A 12,770-nucleotide genomic window follows, 5' to 3' on the forward strand; every position below is an offset into this window, starting at 1 on the left:
GACCCACAGAGTGAGAATCGCTGGGGTCGGGGTTTGTGGGAAGGTGGGATCTTGTTCTGTGGTAACAACGTCAGGTCGCTGAGAGTCGGGATCGACTCTGTGGCTACTAACAACACCACCACACAGACGACGCACTATGAGGAAGCTGTAAAGAGAAACGAAGGGAGTCCTTCGGCACAAGAGTTCAGCGCTCAGCTGCTCTCCCCAAGGTGGCGGCTTGGCCCAATTCCACAACCACCCTCACTTAGCTATCAGAGCCCCACCTTCTCAGCTCCCAAATGGGGCAAAAACCAAGAACATGTCCGGAGGAATCATTCCTTGAACATCCAGACTGAAATACAGACAAGTAATCCACAAGAGTAGTTTTGGAAAAATGTTCACCTCTGGCTCTTTCTGGGCTTTAATGCACATAAAGTAATTTTAAAAGTGTATCAATTCTACCCAAGCTGCCACATGAGCCCTCCTGGTCACTGAACGTGATTGCCTACCCATCTCCAGAACATGGGCTTTTCCACAACACAGACGCTCCCAAAGGCTCCCGAGACTGAATTACGGAGCATCACGAACTCCGTCAGTGGACAAAACAGGCAACTAAAGGCAAATAGCAACTTACCCACTTCAGTGAGCTGTCGTCGGTCTAGTGTTATCTTCTTTGGATCCTTAATAAAATGAAAGGGCTGTATTTTTACTCCTTCAATTTGAGGGAATAGAAGGGCAAAGCCAGCTTCTCCAATTTCTATTTCCTGAGGCCGATTACTGCCCGGCCCCATGGGAGTCACTAGGAAAGAAGTAAGAGTCGCATGAGCACGTACACCCTGCCGTTCCACTCTGCTGCTCAGCTTCGCGGCACGATCGGTGACGACAAAGCAGGCGCATAAGCTAATGTGGGGAAGGAAACTGAGGGTGCCAGCCATTGGAAGATACAGTGTCTGGAGTCTTAAAGGCTTGAAGATAAACAAGCGGTCATCTAGCAGGGAAGCAACAAACCCCACATGGAGGAAGCACACCAGCCTGTGTGATCACGAGGTGTCCACTGTATCAGGTATCAAGAGATCCAAAACAAACAATTATATCAATGCGAACAAGCAAGGGTGGGTCAGAGTGGAGACCCAAAGCCCATCTGTAGACAATTAGATATCCCTTCACAGAAGAGTCACAATTCAGCCAGGGTGCAATACAGCACCCATGAAACAACATTCCTCTAGTTCTTTAATGCTTCCTCCCCGCCACTATCATGACCCCAGTTCTACCTTACAAATCTGGCTAGACTGGAGCATGTACATTGGTACAGATCAGTGCCCTCGACACATGGAATCCAGAACAGGTAAACCCCTCAGGAACAGCAATGGGAGCACGATACCATGAGGGTAGGGGGAAGGTGTAGGGTGGAGAAGGGGGAGAAATGGGGAACTGACTACAATGATTTATCACTCCCCCCATCCCCAGGGGGATGAATAATAGTAATGTGGACAAAGGGAGAGAGCACGGACACATTGGACAGTGTAAGATATGACAAAACAATAACTTATAAATTATCAAGGGTTCCTGAGGGAGGGGGGAGCAGGAAGGGAGGGGGAAAATGAGGAGCTGATGCCAAGGGCTCAAGTAGAAAGCAAATGTTTTAAGAATGACGATGGCAACGAATGTACAAATGTGCTTGACACAACTGATATATGTATGGATTATAATGAGAGTTGTATGAGCCTCCAATAAAATGATTTTTTAAAAGATATGAAAATACTAATTTATAATTTATAACCATGAAGGTGGGAGGGCAGGGGAGAGAGGGAAAAAAGAGAAGTTGATATGAAAGGTTTAAACAGAAAGAAAATATTTTGAAATTGATGATGGCAACATGTTTAAATATGCTTGATACAACTGATAGATGGATTGTTGTAAGAGTCCCCAATAAAAGGATTAAAAAATAATAAAATAGGCAAAACAAACATCAAGCAACCAAGACCACTGTATATAATATACTGGAAAACCTGAGCTCTGATTTGTTTTTGAGATAACCAATGTTTAGGGATTTTGATATGGCAGTATGTCAAGAGTCCTTATATTTTAGGTTTGGCATATTTATGGATAAAATGTCATATATTACCAAAAAAAAGCACTCTCTACACACGGAATCCAGGGCAGATAAGCCCCTCTGGAACAAAAATGAGAGTAGCAATCCCTTGAAGGGTGGGGAGAAAGGGAGAACTGATCACAAGATTGGATATATAACATGCACAAACCCCAGAGGGAAGAATAGAAATGTGGGTGAAGGGAAATAACTGTGTAGGATACAAAATAACAATATACAATTGATCAAGGATTCATGGGGGTGGGAGAGTGGCCGAGGGAGGGGGAAAAAGATGAGCTGATATCAAGGGCTCAAATAGAAATGTTTTCGGAAGGATGATGGCAACATATGCACAAGGGTGCTTGATACAACTGAATGATGGATTGTTATAAGCTCTGTAAGAGCCCCCAGTAAAAGAATTAAAGAAACCAAAAAGCCGAAACCCTGCTGTTCCATCTCACAGCAGGGCTCCTTCGGCAGTCCTGCCTGTGGAACGCGGCTCAGCACCAAGCTGATCGCAGGCTCTTCCGCTCACCTGCAGCTGGTTCAGGGAGAGAGGCTTTCATCAACCACGAGTGGAAAAGCAAATCTGGTCTAACTTGTTTACCAGAATGAAGTTAAATGGAAGGGCATGGGAATGCTTACTGCACTTCCACCACTCTTTTCTACAGGCCTCACAAACAGTTTTCTAAAGCAACACTTGGGCTTAAGGACAGGCAATTCTATTTTAATAAATGTATCCTTAAAAAAGTTACATGCAGTCTATAGCCGCCGCACAAGCACTTTACCACAGACTTCTCAATAGGAAATTAAAGGGAAACACCCAAGTGCTCCCTCAATGGTATTTAAGTAATAAGTTACATTTACACAACAGGACTGCTGAGCCAGGCACCACAACAGGCAGGTCACTGGCTGCTGTCGATATATGAGGGGTTACCACCACCCCCAAAACCCAGAATTTTTTGGTCAAAGCTATGCATTTAATTCCGGCCCCCGCCCCCCCAAACACACAAACCAACTCTATCACCTTCAAAGTACTTTCCATTACACTTAATACATTTAGTAAATCTGTGTTCCATTTTTGGAAACATTTTTCAAACTTATCTGTTTGGATGGCTGACAGCACCTCCCTCGTTTTTGCTTTTTTCCCCCTTTACCTCTTTTATGTCGCTGCCCTTTCATGTCTCTCTTCATTGGCAGAAACAAAAAGAAGTCGCATGGAGCAAGGTCAGGTGCACGGGGCAAGAGAGGCATGTTGTGTTTTGCCACAAACTGGTGCACTGGGATGGCTGCGTGAGCAGGTGCATTGTCGTAGTGGCAAAACCAGTCCCCCACCTGCCTCAAATCAGGCCAGTTTTGACACACAGTTATCCAATCTTTCCAGAACCTCTAAGTAGAAAGCTTGATTAACCACCTGACCTGGTAGACCGAACTCCAAAGGTACCATCCCCCTCACATCAAAAAACCAATGAGCATCGTCTTGATCTTTGATTTCACCCGATGAGCTTTTTTTGGGCGAGGTGACGATGGAGTCTTCCGCTGGCTTGACTGAAGGTGTTCTGGGTCATAAGAATAGCACCATGTCCCCTCACCAGTCTGGGTCGCTTCAGAGCTGTTCTTTCGAAGCACAGCATGTTCCCACTTGACGGTCCTTATCCTGGTCAGTCAACTCAGGCACACATTTTGCAGTGACCCTTCTCATTCCCAAATCTTCGTTCAAAGTCACCGAACCAAGCTCCAAAATAGTCCTGATAACGTCCCCATCTCTTCAATGGTCCCTCGTTGGTCTTCGGGCACAAGTGCATGGATGGATGTCCAGGAAAAGGTTTGTCATCAATCGACCTTTCACCTTTTTGGAAATGAGAAAGCCACTTGTACACTTGAGTTTTTCTCATAGCCGCTGTCCTTGTAAGCTGTGTTCAAGATGGTAACAGTTTCTGCGGCTCTCGCCCACCCCCCGGGCACGAAACAAAATTGCACAGCCGCATGCTTTCCTCTTAAAACGACCACTCACAAAAAAATTCACTGTGACCAAAGAGAACCTTTCCAGGTGATGCCACTGGGTGCACTAAAGCCTGGGGAGGGGGAATGCTTACTAGGAAAGCTCTGACCACCAGATCTTTTTTCACATTTTTTTGAGGTGGGGTTACACTCTTGTATGTTTGCAATATGCTGTGAAGTTTTTTGCTGTTTTTAAAAATCAGCTTCAGTTTACTTGTCATTCAGCAACCCATACACCAATCCAACGACTTTTACTTGTGCACCTAGCAGCACAGATTCCATGTCCAGGGTGCAACCACTTTCTCCTTCTGCCTCCCAGTGGTCCCTCCAACTCCTTGTCCCCCAAGTTTCCTGCCAAACTTTCAGGTTGCTATTGTCCCTTTAACAAACAGTCCTAAGAAGCGCACAGTGTGCAAGGCAGACATTCTTACTGAGGAAGCTCAACAATACTGTGGTTGTAAGAAGTCCTCCAAAGGGTAATTCTGACTTAAGGTTGAAAAATTATCTCAGGGCAATCCTTTCAAGGGCTCACTTGTTACAGCCCCAAACCGGAAACAACCCAAATATTCATCAAAAGGAGAATGGATGTACAAATCTGAATTTATTTATATAATAGAATATTATTTAAGAAATTAGTTAAAAACAAAATTCTGTGAAAATTTTACATTGAGGGAAACAAGCAAAAACGCAGGCTTCTCTATGGGACTGTGCCATTTATATGGCACTTAATGGGAGGCAAACAGTAAGGACCGACAGCCACCAAAAAGTTAGCCATGATATTTGGTTAATGTAGGTATGCCTCGAGATTGCAAATATTAATCACCATAACTTAAGGAACATTAGTATAAGTCAAATATAATAGCATGGTAGATGTCACTACTTTTATTGTGTTAGGGATAGCCAAAAATAGGAACATACTTTTAAGATACAAATAACACACCAATCCCACAGTAATAGAAGATGCGAAACCATTGAATCGGTATTTCTCTTACCTATGATTCCTGGGGTCACAATCCCAAGGACTTGGCACTGTTTGGGAAATAGCTTCTCAAGAGCAAATGCTGTTTCCATATTAGTTCTTTTCCTTGCTGCAATGACACCGTTACACATTTAAACATACACATCTGATTGTATAAATAAAAAGAAAACCAAACACTGGGTCACTTTAAAGTCATTCGACACCAGAAAACTTACCAGAAAATTGAAAGCTTTAATTCAAACAATCTTTTCCTCCTCCTGGGCTTCTGCTGTACTTTAAATTCTAAAGCCTCACGCACGAGTTGGCCTCTTTCTTGCATTTACAGCCCCTCCTTACTTACAGACACGGTTAGGTTCCAGACACCAGGTCACTATGTGAACTTAAGAGGATGACCAGGAGATCAAAAATGGAGGAAGACTACACCATCACACACCAATGTGAAACCCAAACCAGACTCCTTGCCACTGAGTCTACGCCGACTCTTACCAAACCCAACCTGTGGGTTTCTGAGACTACCTCTTTATAAGAGTAGAAAACCCAGGAGCAGCTGGTGGTTTTGAACTGCTGAACATAGAGCCCAACTCCATGCCATCCGAGCTCCATGACCCAGAGAAGCGGACACAAAACCTTAACCCTCACAACAGCATCACACTTGCTTCTGACCTTGGAGTTCCCTAAGGAGACAGTCAATGAGCGATGAGGCCATTCTGCTTTTGCCCCACGATCTCAAATTCAGCAGAAGCCAGGCTCACTACTGGACCTTTTTGTGCACCTGATAAAGAACCACGGTAACAGAGGGGTAGTTTGACTTTTTTTTTTTTTTGGGGGGGGGGGGGGAGGTCAACTTGATGGTACCTGTGGAGTCCAACCTGTCCATCAGGTGGGCAGTCTGGTGATGCAGCCTTTTTAGAAGAAACTGGGAACCTCCCCCTGCACTTGGCCTTCCTGCTTGCTGGCACTCTGCCTGGCTCCAGGGGTGGCCTCATGTGGGTCGCCTGACCCTGAGAGCTGTCTGTGTCCTGCCATGGTTCCACTAACCTGTGTCCACGCAACTGTGCACCTGCCCACCTGTGATCTCCCTGTTTCCAGCTACACCTTTCGGTATCATTGATCTTCCATGACCTGAATCTACAGAGGGCTACAGCTGGCATGGGACCCATGAGTTGGACGGGGCTGGACTGCTTCACTGATACAAAGTTATTTCTCGATATAGATAGAGTCCCTTCTTAAACATCTATGTGTCATGGGTTTGTTTCTCTAGATAACTCAGCCTAATACAGTTTAGTGCGTGGGAGCAGGGTTGGTTCTAGAGCAGTGGTTCTCAACCTTCCTGATGCTGTGACCCTTTAATACAGTTCCTCATGTTGTGGTGACCCCCAACCATAAAATTATTTTCGTTGCTACTGTTATGAATCGGTCGACCCCTGTGAAAGGGTCGTTCGACCCCCAAAGGGGTCACGACCCACAGGTCAAAAACCGCTGCTCTAGAGAAACAGATCATGAAGATGAAGAATGGAGGCTTGTCTGACCTCTGCCTTATGACAACTGGGTGGAGCTGGCCAGAGGTCAGATATGGCCACCTGGTTGGTATTTGGAAAGGTCTTGGCAAAGGGCACTTTTGATTCTTAGAAAATTGTCTTTCGTTATTCCTACTTGAATGGGGCAAAGCCCATGTACGCTGCCTGACCCCAAGAGCCGTCTGTACCGTGTTTCCACTGATTTTGGGCTGAGACTCTGTACCAGCTGACCCGTGATGCCCCTGCTTTACCTTTCTGCATCATCGGCCTTCACTACGGTTATCTGACGAGCGCTCCAGCTAGGATAGGACCCATGAACTTGAATTGGTCTTGGCTGGGATACTTTCTTGGTATTAAGTTTCTTCTTATGTGAGTATCACTGGTTTTGTTTCTCTAGAGAACCCAGCCTAATACAGCATTAAACTGTATTTAATGCAAGCCATCAGATGCTCTGTGGGAAAGAAACAGGGCTGTCTACTCCCATATAGTCTCACAGTCTCGGAAACCCAAAGGAAGAACTCTGCTCTGTCCTGTATGGTTGCTATGTGTTGCAATGGATTCAATGGCAGGGGTTTTGGAGGTCTGGGGTTCAAATTATAACTCTTTTTGACTCTATAAGCAGTTAACGAAATTCAGATTAGATAATGATAGCAGAGTGAATTATGCATTGAGGCGCTAACCCCAAAGTCAGTGGTTCAAACTCACTAGCTGCTCCTTGGGAGATAGATGAGGCTGTTTGCGCCTGTGAAGACTTAAGTCTCGTGGTACCCAGAGAGGTAGTTATACTCTGTTTTATAGGGTTGCTATGAGTCAGAACTATCTTGATTGGCAGTGAGTTGTGTCATGTTGTTGCTTTGTTTTAATTTCTAACTCTGGGTCTGGTGTGCGTGTCTTAGGGCACTCAGCCCACTTTTGGCCTTAGCAGGGCAAGAACGCATGGTATATAGATACAAAATCAAAAAGAGTGTCTGGAAGATTTCAAATTAAGGAATAACAACCAAAAAATCTTTTGAAGAACTTGCTTTCGCAAATTCTGCAGTTTAACAAGCAATCTTTAGAGCAAAAACAGTTCCTGAAGATTCAGAGAGACTTATTCATGTATACTATCAGGGACAGGCTTGGAAAGCCAGTCATTCACAAGACTCGTACTGTATCCAACCCCAGGCAGCAGGAACATAAGAACTCAGACCAGAGAGAAACGCTTGCGTTTGATATTCACCTCTCTTGTGACCACGGCACTCTTCCAGACTAATAAACGTTTCGGAGTCAGCCATGTAAAGGACTGTCTGGGGTAAGATGCGAACATTCTGCAAAGAAAAAAGAAAACTGGATTGGATCACAGGACTCTTATAGAGCGTGGCGGTGGCCCTGCAGCATCTCCCTGGCAAATGATGCCTTCCTCACCTGCCTGCTTTCAGGTAGGCGCTAGCATTCTCAGTCTCTCCACTTAAGATTCTGTTTTCAACTAAGTCATTTACTTCACGCCTATGACTCTTTCAAAGGAGCCCTGCTGGAGCTTTGGGTAGGGCAATGGCATGCTAATAGCAAGGTTGCCAGTTCAAACCCACCGGCTGTTCCTTGTGAGAAAGATGAAGCTAGCTGCTACTGTAGAGATGTATAGACTGCTACCTGTATCGGGTCAGTGGGAATCGGAACCAACCCATGGGCAGTGGGTTTGTATTCGTTTATTTTTTAATTATTCCTTCAAAGGAGCCATGATAATGCAATAGTCCAGTGCTTGGTGGCTAGCCAAAAGGCTGGCAGCTGAAACCTACCAGCAGCTCTACAAAAGATGTGCCCATCAGCTCCCATCCATATCACAGCCTGGAGAGCCCCTGTGGCAGTGTTACTCTGCCAGGCTGCGTCACGAGGCTTGTGAGCTGACTTGGCAGTGTGTACTGTTGTTCTTGTTAGGCATGCTCATAGCGCTAAAGCACCAAACACAGGCCATTCCTGCACCATCCTCACAACTTGTACTATGCTTGAACCACGGGCGCAATGACTACGTCAGTTCATCTCCCTGATGGCCCAGCAACAGTACGAGCCCTTCAAATAAGACAGATCTCCAAGCCAAGTTCATTTTCCCAGTGGTAGCCATGTAAGTTCCGATACAAAAACAGTAGAACGAGGGGTTATTTGTACTTCTAAACTGTGGAAGGCGTAGACCATGTAATAAACACCTGCTTTGTTCTTCAATGAACAAGTTGGCCAATTTTGGCAAAAGCCAGAGACTAGGAGATTGAGGTTCTCAAAAGAGAATCAAGTATAAAAGTCTTGTTAATTCTTGCAAACTGGGATGCTTTCCCAGGATGGATGGATCTCCCATTAAATTCGGCTGTCTGTCTCTCTGCTCAACGTGGAGTGGTTAACGAGGACTCCACACCACGGAGGTGACACTGATAGAGCCGATGGAAAAGCTGGCCTGCTCCTAATCAAAATACTAGAAACAGAACAAAACTCAAGATTTCATTTGTTGGAATTAAAAAATGGAGTTTTCTGGTTCAGCGTGAACCAGCCCCGTCCCCAGCAATAAAAATGTCTTTTAAGCTTAATCAGGAGGGATGGTTGTCTCATTCAGGCACAGGCTTAAACAAGGCCATTAAGGTAGGAAGCCAGACCCGAAGCCCCCCGTTTAGATGAACACCACAAGCATTCTTTGGCGGACGGTGGTCTGGTAAACTACACCTGAAACTCCTGATAAACTTAAGCCTGGGGAAAATGTGATCGCTGAAAAATCTTTTTGTCAGTTTGGCTACAGAATGTGCTTGATTTTCAAAGCAGTTTGGCGAGGGCAAACCCCACTGTTCCCTTCCAGAAGCACACTTTCTTGAACTAACCTGTCTGGCCGAAACAGTGACAGGAAAGCACAGACCCTGGTTCCCAGCATCGACACTGGTCGATGATGTTTTTATTATCAGAACGGAATAAAGAACTTAGTATCGAGCTCTTCACTTCAGTGCTGGTGAAAAGAAACAAGGATCCATTAGGATGTGGGGGGATGTTACCATGTGGCCAAGTCGATGTACATACACCTCTCAATAAACAAGCAGTGGTAGGACAACTTGCAGTCACTTCAGGGCCAGATAAGAAAGACCTGTGGACAGAGTTTCCTTAGCCCCATAGGTTCAAACAAAGTGTAAACTGGTAGCCAACATGGAACATGCCACAGGAGCATTACATAAAATGGGACTTTTGAAAAACGGGTCATCCTGACATGGCTTGGCCAGCACTGCCTTTGGCAGAGGTAAAATACTCAAGTTTGCCACAGCCCTACCACTCACCGCTGGGTTACTCCGGGCCACTGAGTCTCCACTGCTTGGCGTGGTGGGTAATGGAAAGACCATTCTAGAGACTTAGGTCTTTGCCTTGATTCTGCCACACACTAGCAGACTAACCATGCAGTTTTTAGGCCCTATGTTTATTAATCTTAAAGAAGCGTTGGCAATTTAATCCTGGAGTTTCATGGGCCTCTCTATCTGGCACCCACTGAAAAACATTACTGGGTGTCTTCTCTTCAGAAAGACAACAATGTAACCCAACCAGGACCTCTTCCCATCATTCAAAGGTGTTGCAAAGGTTGAGAAGTTTTAGAAAGCTGTAGGGGGCATGAAAATATGCCCAGTAACAGAGTTAAAGCAAGTATGTACCCAAAAGAATTGAAAGCATAAACTTGCACACCAATATTTACTGAAGAGTGCAGTGGTTATGTTAGGCTGTGATCCAAAAGGTCAGCAGATTGAAATCACCAGCCACGCTTACTCTTCGGGAGAAAGATGGGCTTTCGGAACTGGTGAAGAGTTAGTCTCAGAAACCCACAGGGCAGTTCGACTCCGTCCTATAGCGTTGCTGTGAGTCAGCATCGACCCTACAGCGGTCGGTTTAGTCACAAGAGGCAAAAGGTGGAAACAATCTCCGAAGGTCCACCATGAAAACCAACAAGCCACCTCAGAGGTGAGGGGTGGGGGGTTGGGGGAGGAGAATCTCACGACACTTCAGAAAGAGGAGCCAGGAGTGGAGTGCTTCCTCCAGACTCTGAGGTCCCTGTGTGCTGAGCATCCTTGAGACAGGGCGCTGGGATACCAGACAGTGAGAGGAACGGAGCAGCAAGATAGTGGTGTGCTCCCCACCCCAGTGAGCAAGAAGGCTGAGTGCCTTTGGGGGGGAGGGGGGGGAATCTCACAAAGTATAAAGAAGCACTTTTAAAAATCACTCACACCTCCACACCTAAAGAAAAGAAATACATGTTAACTTTTTTTAACTGTTTATTTACTTTTAATGCAAAATCATTCAGATAAGACTTAAGGTATACTTTCTTAATCTGCTTGTTCACTTACAAAATCCACCCACCCCCCAACCCCATCATTATAATGTCCCCCACGTCTTGGTTTTCAGCTTTCTGGTTATGCAAACACTGAGGAGGCAGAGCAAGAGTTCAGGCACCTTTCTTGCAAAATAGGCAGCAGCAGTGCTCACTGTTAACTGTGATTATACTGGATACTTCAATTGCCAACATTCAAAGAAATGTGAAAAAATGTAAGTGCACATCCTTCACTTGCTGCCACCAAGTGGATTCCCATTCAAACTGTTTCATCTAAAACTCAACGGGGAGAAACCGCCCTCTATTATATTGCGTATGTATTTTAAGTGAATTTCTTTTCTGCCTCTGGTGATCTGGTCTCTTCCAGTTTTATACCAAAGCTGCTTCTTTAAAAAAAAACACATTTTATTGGGAGCTTACAGATCTTATCAAGCTTCTTAAACTGTGGGTCTCAACCTCAAATGGGCTCCCATGACTGAATATGGGGGTGGTGAAATTTGTGGCAACAGTGAAAGGATTCTGCGCATGTAATGATCAGAAATTAATTGAAAATGAAGGAGTAATGAATCCAAAGTGTTTCTGGCAGCCGTTGCCTTTGTTGCAAAATTTTCAGGCAGAATCCTGGGATCATGTGGGGAAACAGGTTAAGGCACCTTGACTGTAGATTCTAATTTTGCAGGTGTACGGGTTTTCCATAGGTCACATCAGGCGGCTTCCATTGGGTTTCCCCCAGATCTCTATTGCTTTGGACCAAAAACCACTCCCTGCCACCATATTGACTCTAAACCTTAATGTTGAGTGTCCTAGTCTGTAACTCTTTAGTAGAAAACAGCGCCTTCCTCCTGCCAAACTGGATGGTGGCTTCTAACGCCTGACATTGCGGAAACACAGCCCACTGGTAACAGCTCTGGTCCTTTCGAAGTTGCCTAATCATTGGCCACTTAGGTCTACCATGTATTTACCATCCAGTGGACCACACACTGAGATGCCAAGGAGAAGGTGGGCAGTTGGAACTTACCAACTGCTCCGCAGGAGAAAAAGATACGGTTGTCTACTCCCGTAAAGATTTAACGCCCCAGGAACTAGTGGTTCGACTCTACAGGGTCTCGGAGATGGTAACACAGCCTGACAACATAACGTTCATATCTACCCTAAAGCGGAGGCGTATTGACTTTTAGTGTTTGAGACAATGTTCCCTACATTACAAAATAAAGCCATATATAACATGGGGGTTCGAGAGAGGGGAGGGAGAGAGACATAGTTCCCAAAGACTGTCCCAACAACCCTGGGAACGGCCGGACACGACAGCCCGTCTTACTTGCCTCCAGCTCCTCCGCCAGCGCTCGGACCAAGCAGTGGCCCTCCAGGTGGCTGCCCTCCGCCGGGCCCGCGGAGATCCAGGTCACACTGCGGTGGGCCCGCAGCACGCGGCGCACACACTCCCTCCAGAGGCGGCACACGCTGGGGACGCAAATGCACAGGGGTTGGGAATGGACTTTCGCTCCCACCTCTCGGCTGCCCGCAACCCCCGGGGGCCCCGGGCAGATCCCAGGGCGCCGAGCGAGCAGAGTTGCGCGCCGCTGGTTTGGAGGGAGAGCCAGGCGCACAGAGCACCTGCAGGAGCGTGTCGCCAGGCCAGGCCAGGCGGGTAGGGGCGTCATCTCAAGACAGAGCTGAGCCGTCGAGGCACCCCAGGGTCGCGCGGGCGTCCCCAGCCCCCCGGCCGCGGTGCCCACGGTACGCGGGCCGCCGCCTCGGTCCTCACCCGGCCACCCGCAGCAACGCCTTGGCGGGGAGGAAGGTCAGGACGCGCTCCACCACCTCCGCCAGGTTACTCAGCACGAAGGCGCTCAGAGCACCTGCAGGAGCGTGTCGCCAGGCCAGGCC

General features: G+C 46.5%; 1 protein-coding gene across 1 annotated transcript in view; it reads right to left on the bottom strand.

Annotated features, from left to right (window-relative positions):
- FBXO22 (F-box protein 22) overlaps positions 1 to 12,770 on the bottom strand; it is a 22,068-nt gene that overhangs the window by 5,445 nt on the left and 3,853 nt on the right. The window contains exons 2-6 of the mRNA XM_030884318.2: positions 12,649 to 12,742; positions 12,206 to 12,344; positions 7,785 to 7,872; positions 5,062 to 5,157; positions 614 to 778 (exon numbers count right to left, since the gene is read on the bottom strand). Of these exons, the coding sequence (XP_030740178.2) occupies positions 614 to 778; positions 5,062 to 5,157; positions 7,785 to 7,872; positions 12,206 to 12,344; positions 12,649 to 12,742 (582 nt within the window). The remainder of the gene's footprint in view (positions 1 to 613; positions 779 to 5,061; positions 5,158 to 7,784; positions 7,873 to 12,205; positions 12,345 to 12,648; positions 12,743 to 12,770) is intronic.

The sequence above is a fragment of the Echinops telfairi genome, unplaced genomic scaffold (genome assembly GCF_000313985.2).
Source record: "Echinops telfairi isolate 266 unplaced genomic scaffold, ASM31398v2 ScPeMD7_7475;HRSCAF=8513, whole genome shotgun sequence".
NCBI classification, from domain to species: domain Eukaryota; kingdom Metazoa; phylum Chordata; class Mammalia; order Afrosoricida; family Tenrecidae; genus Echinops; species Echinops telfairi.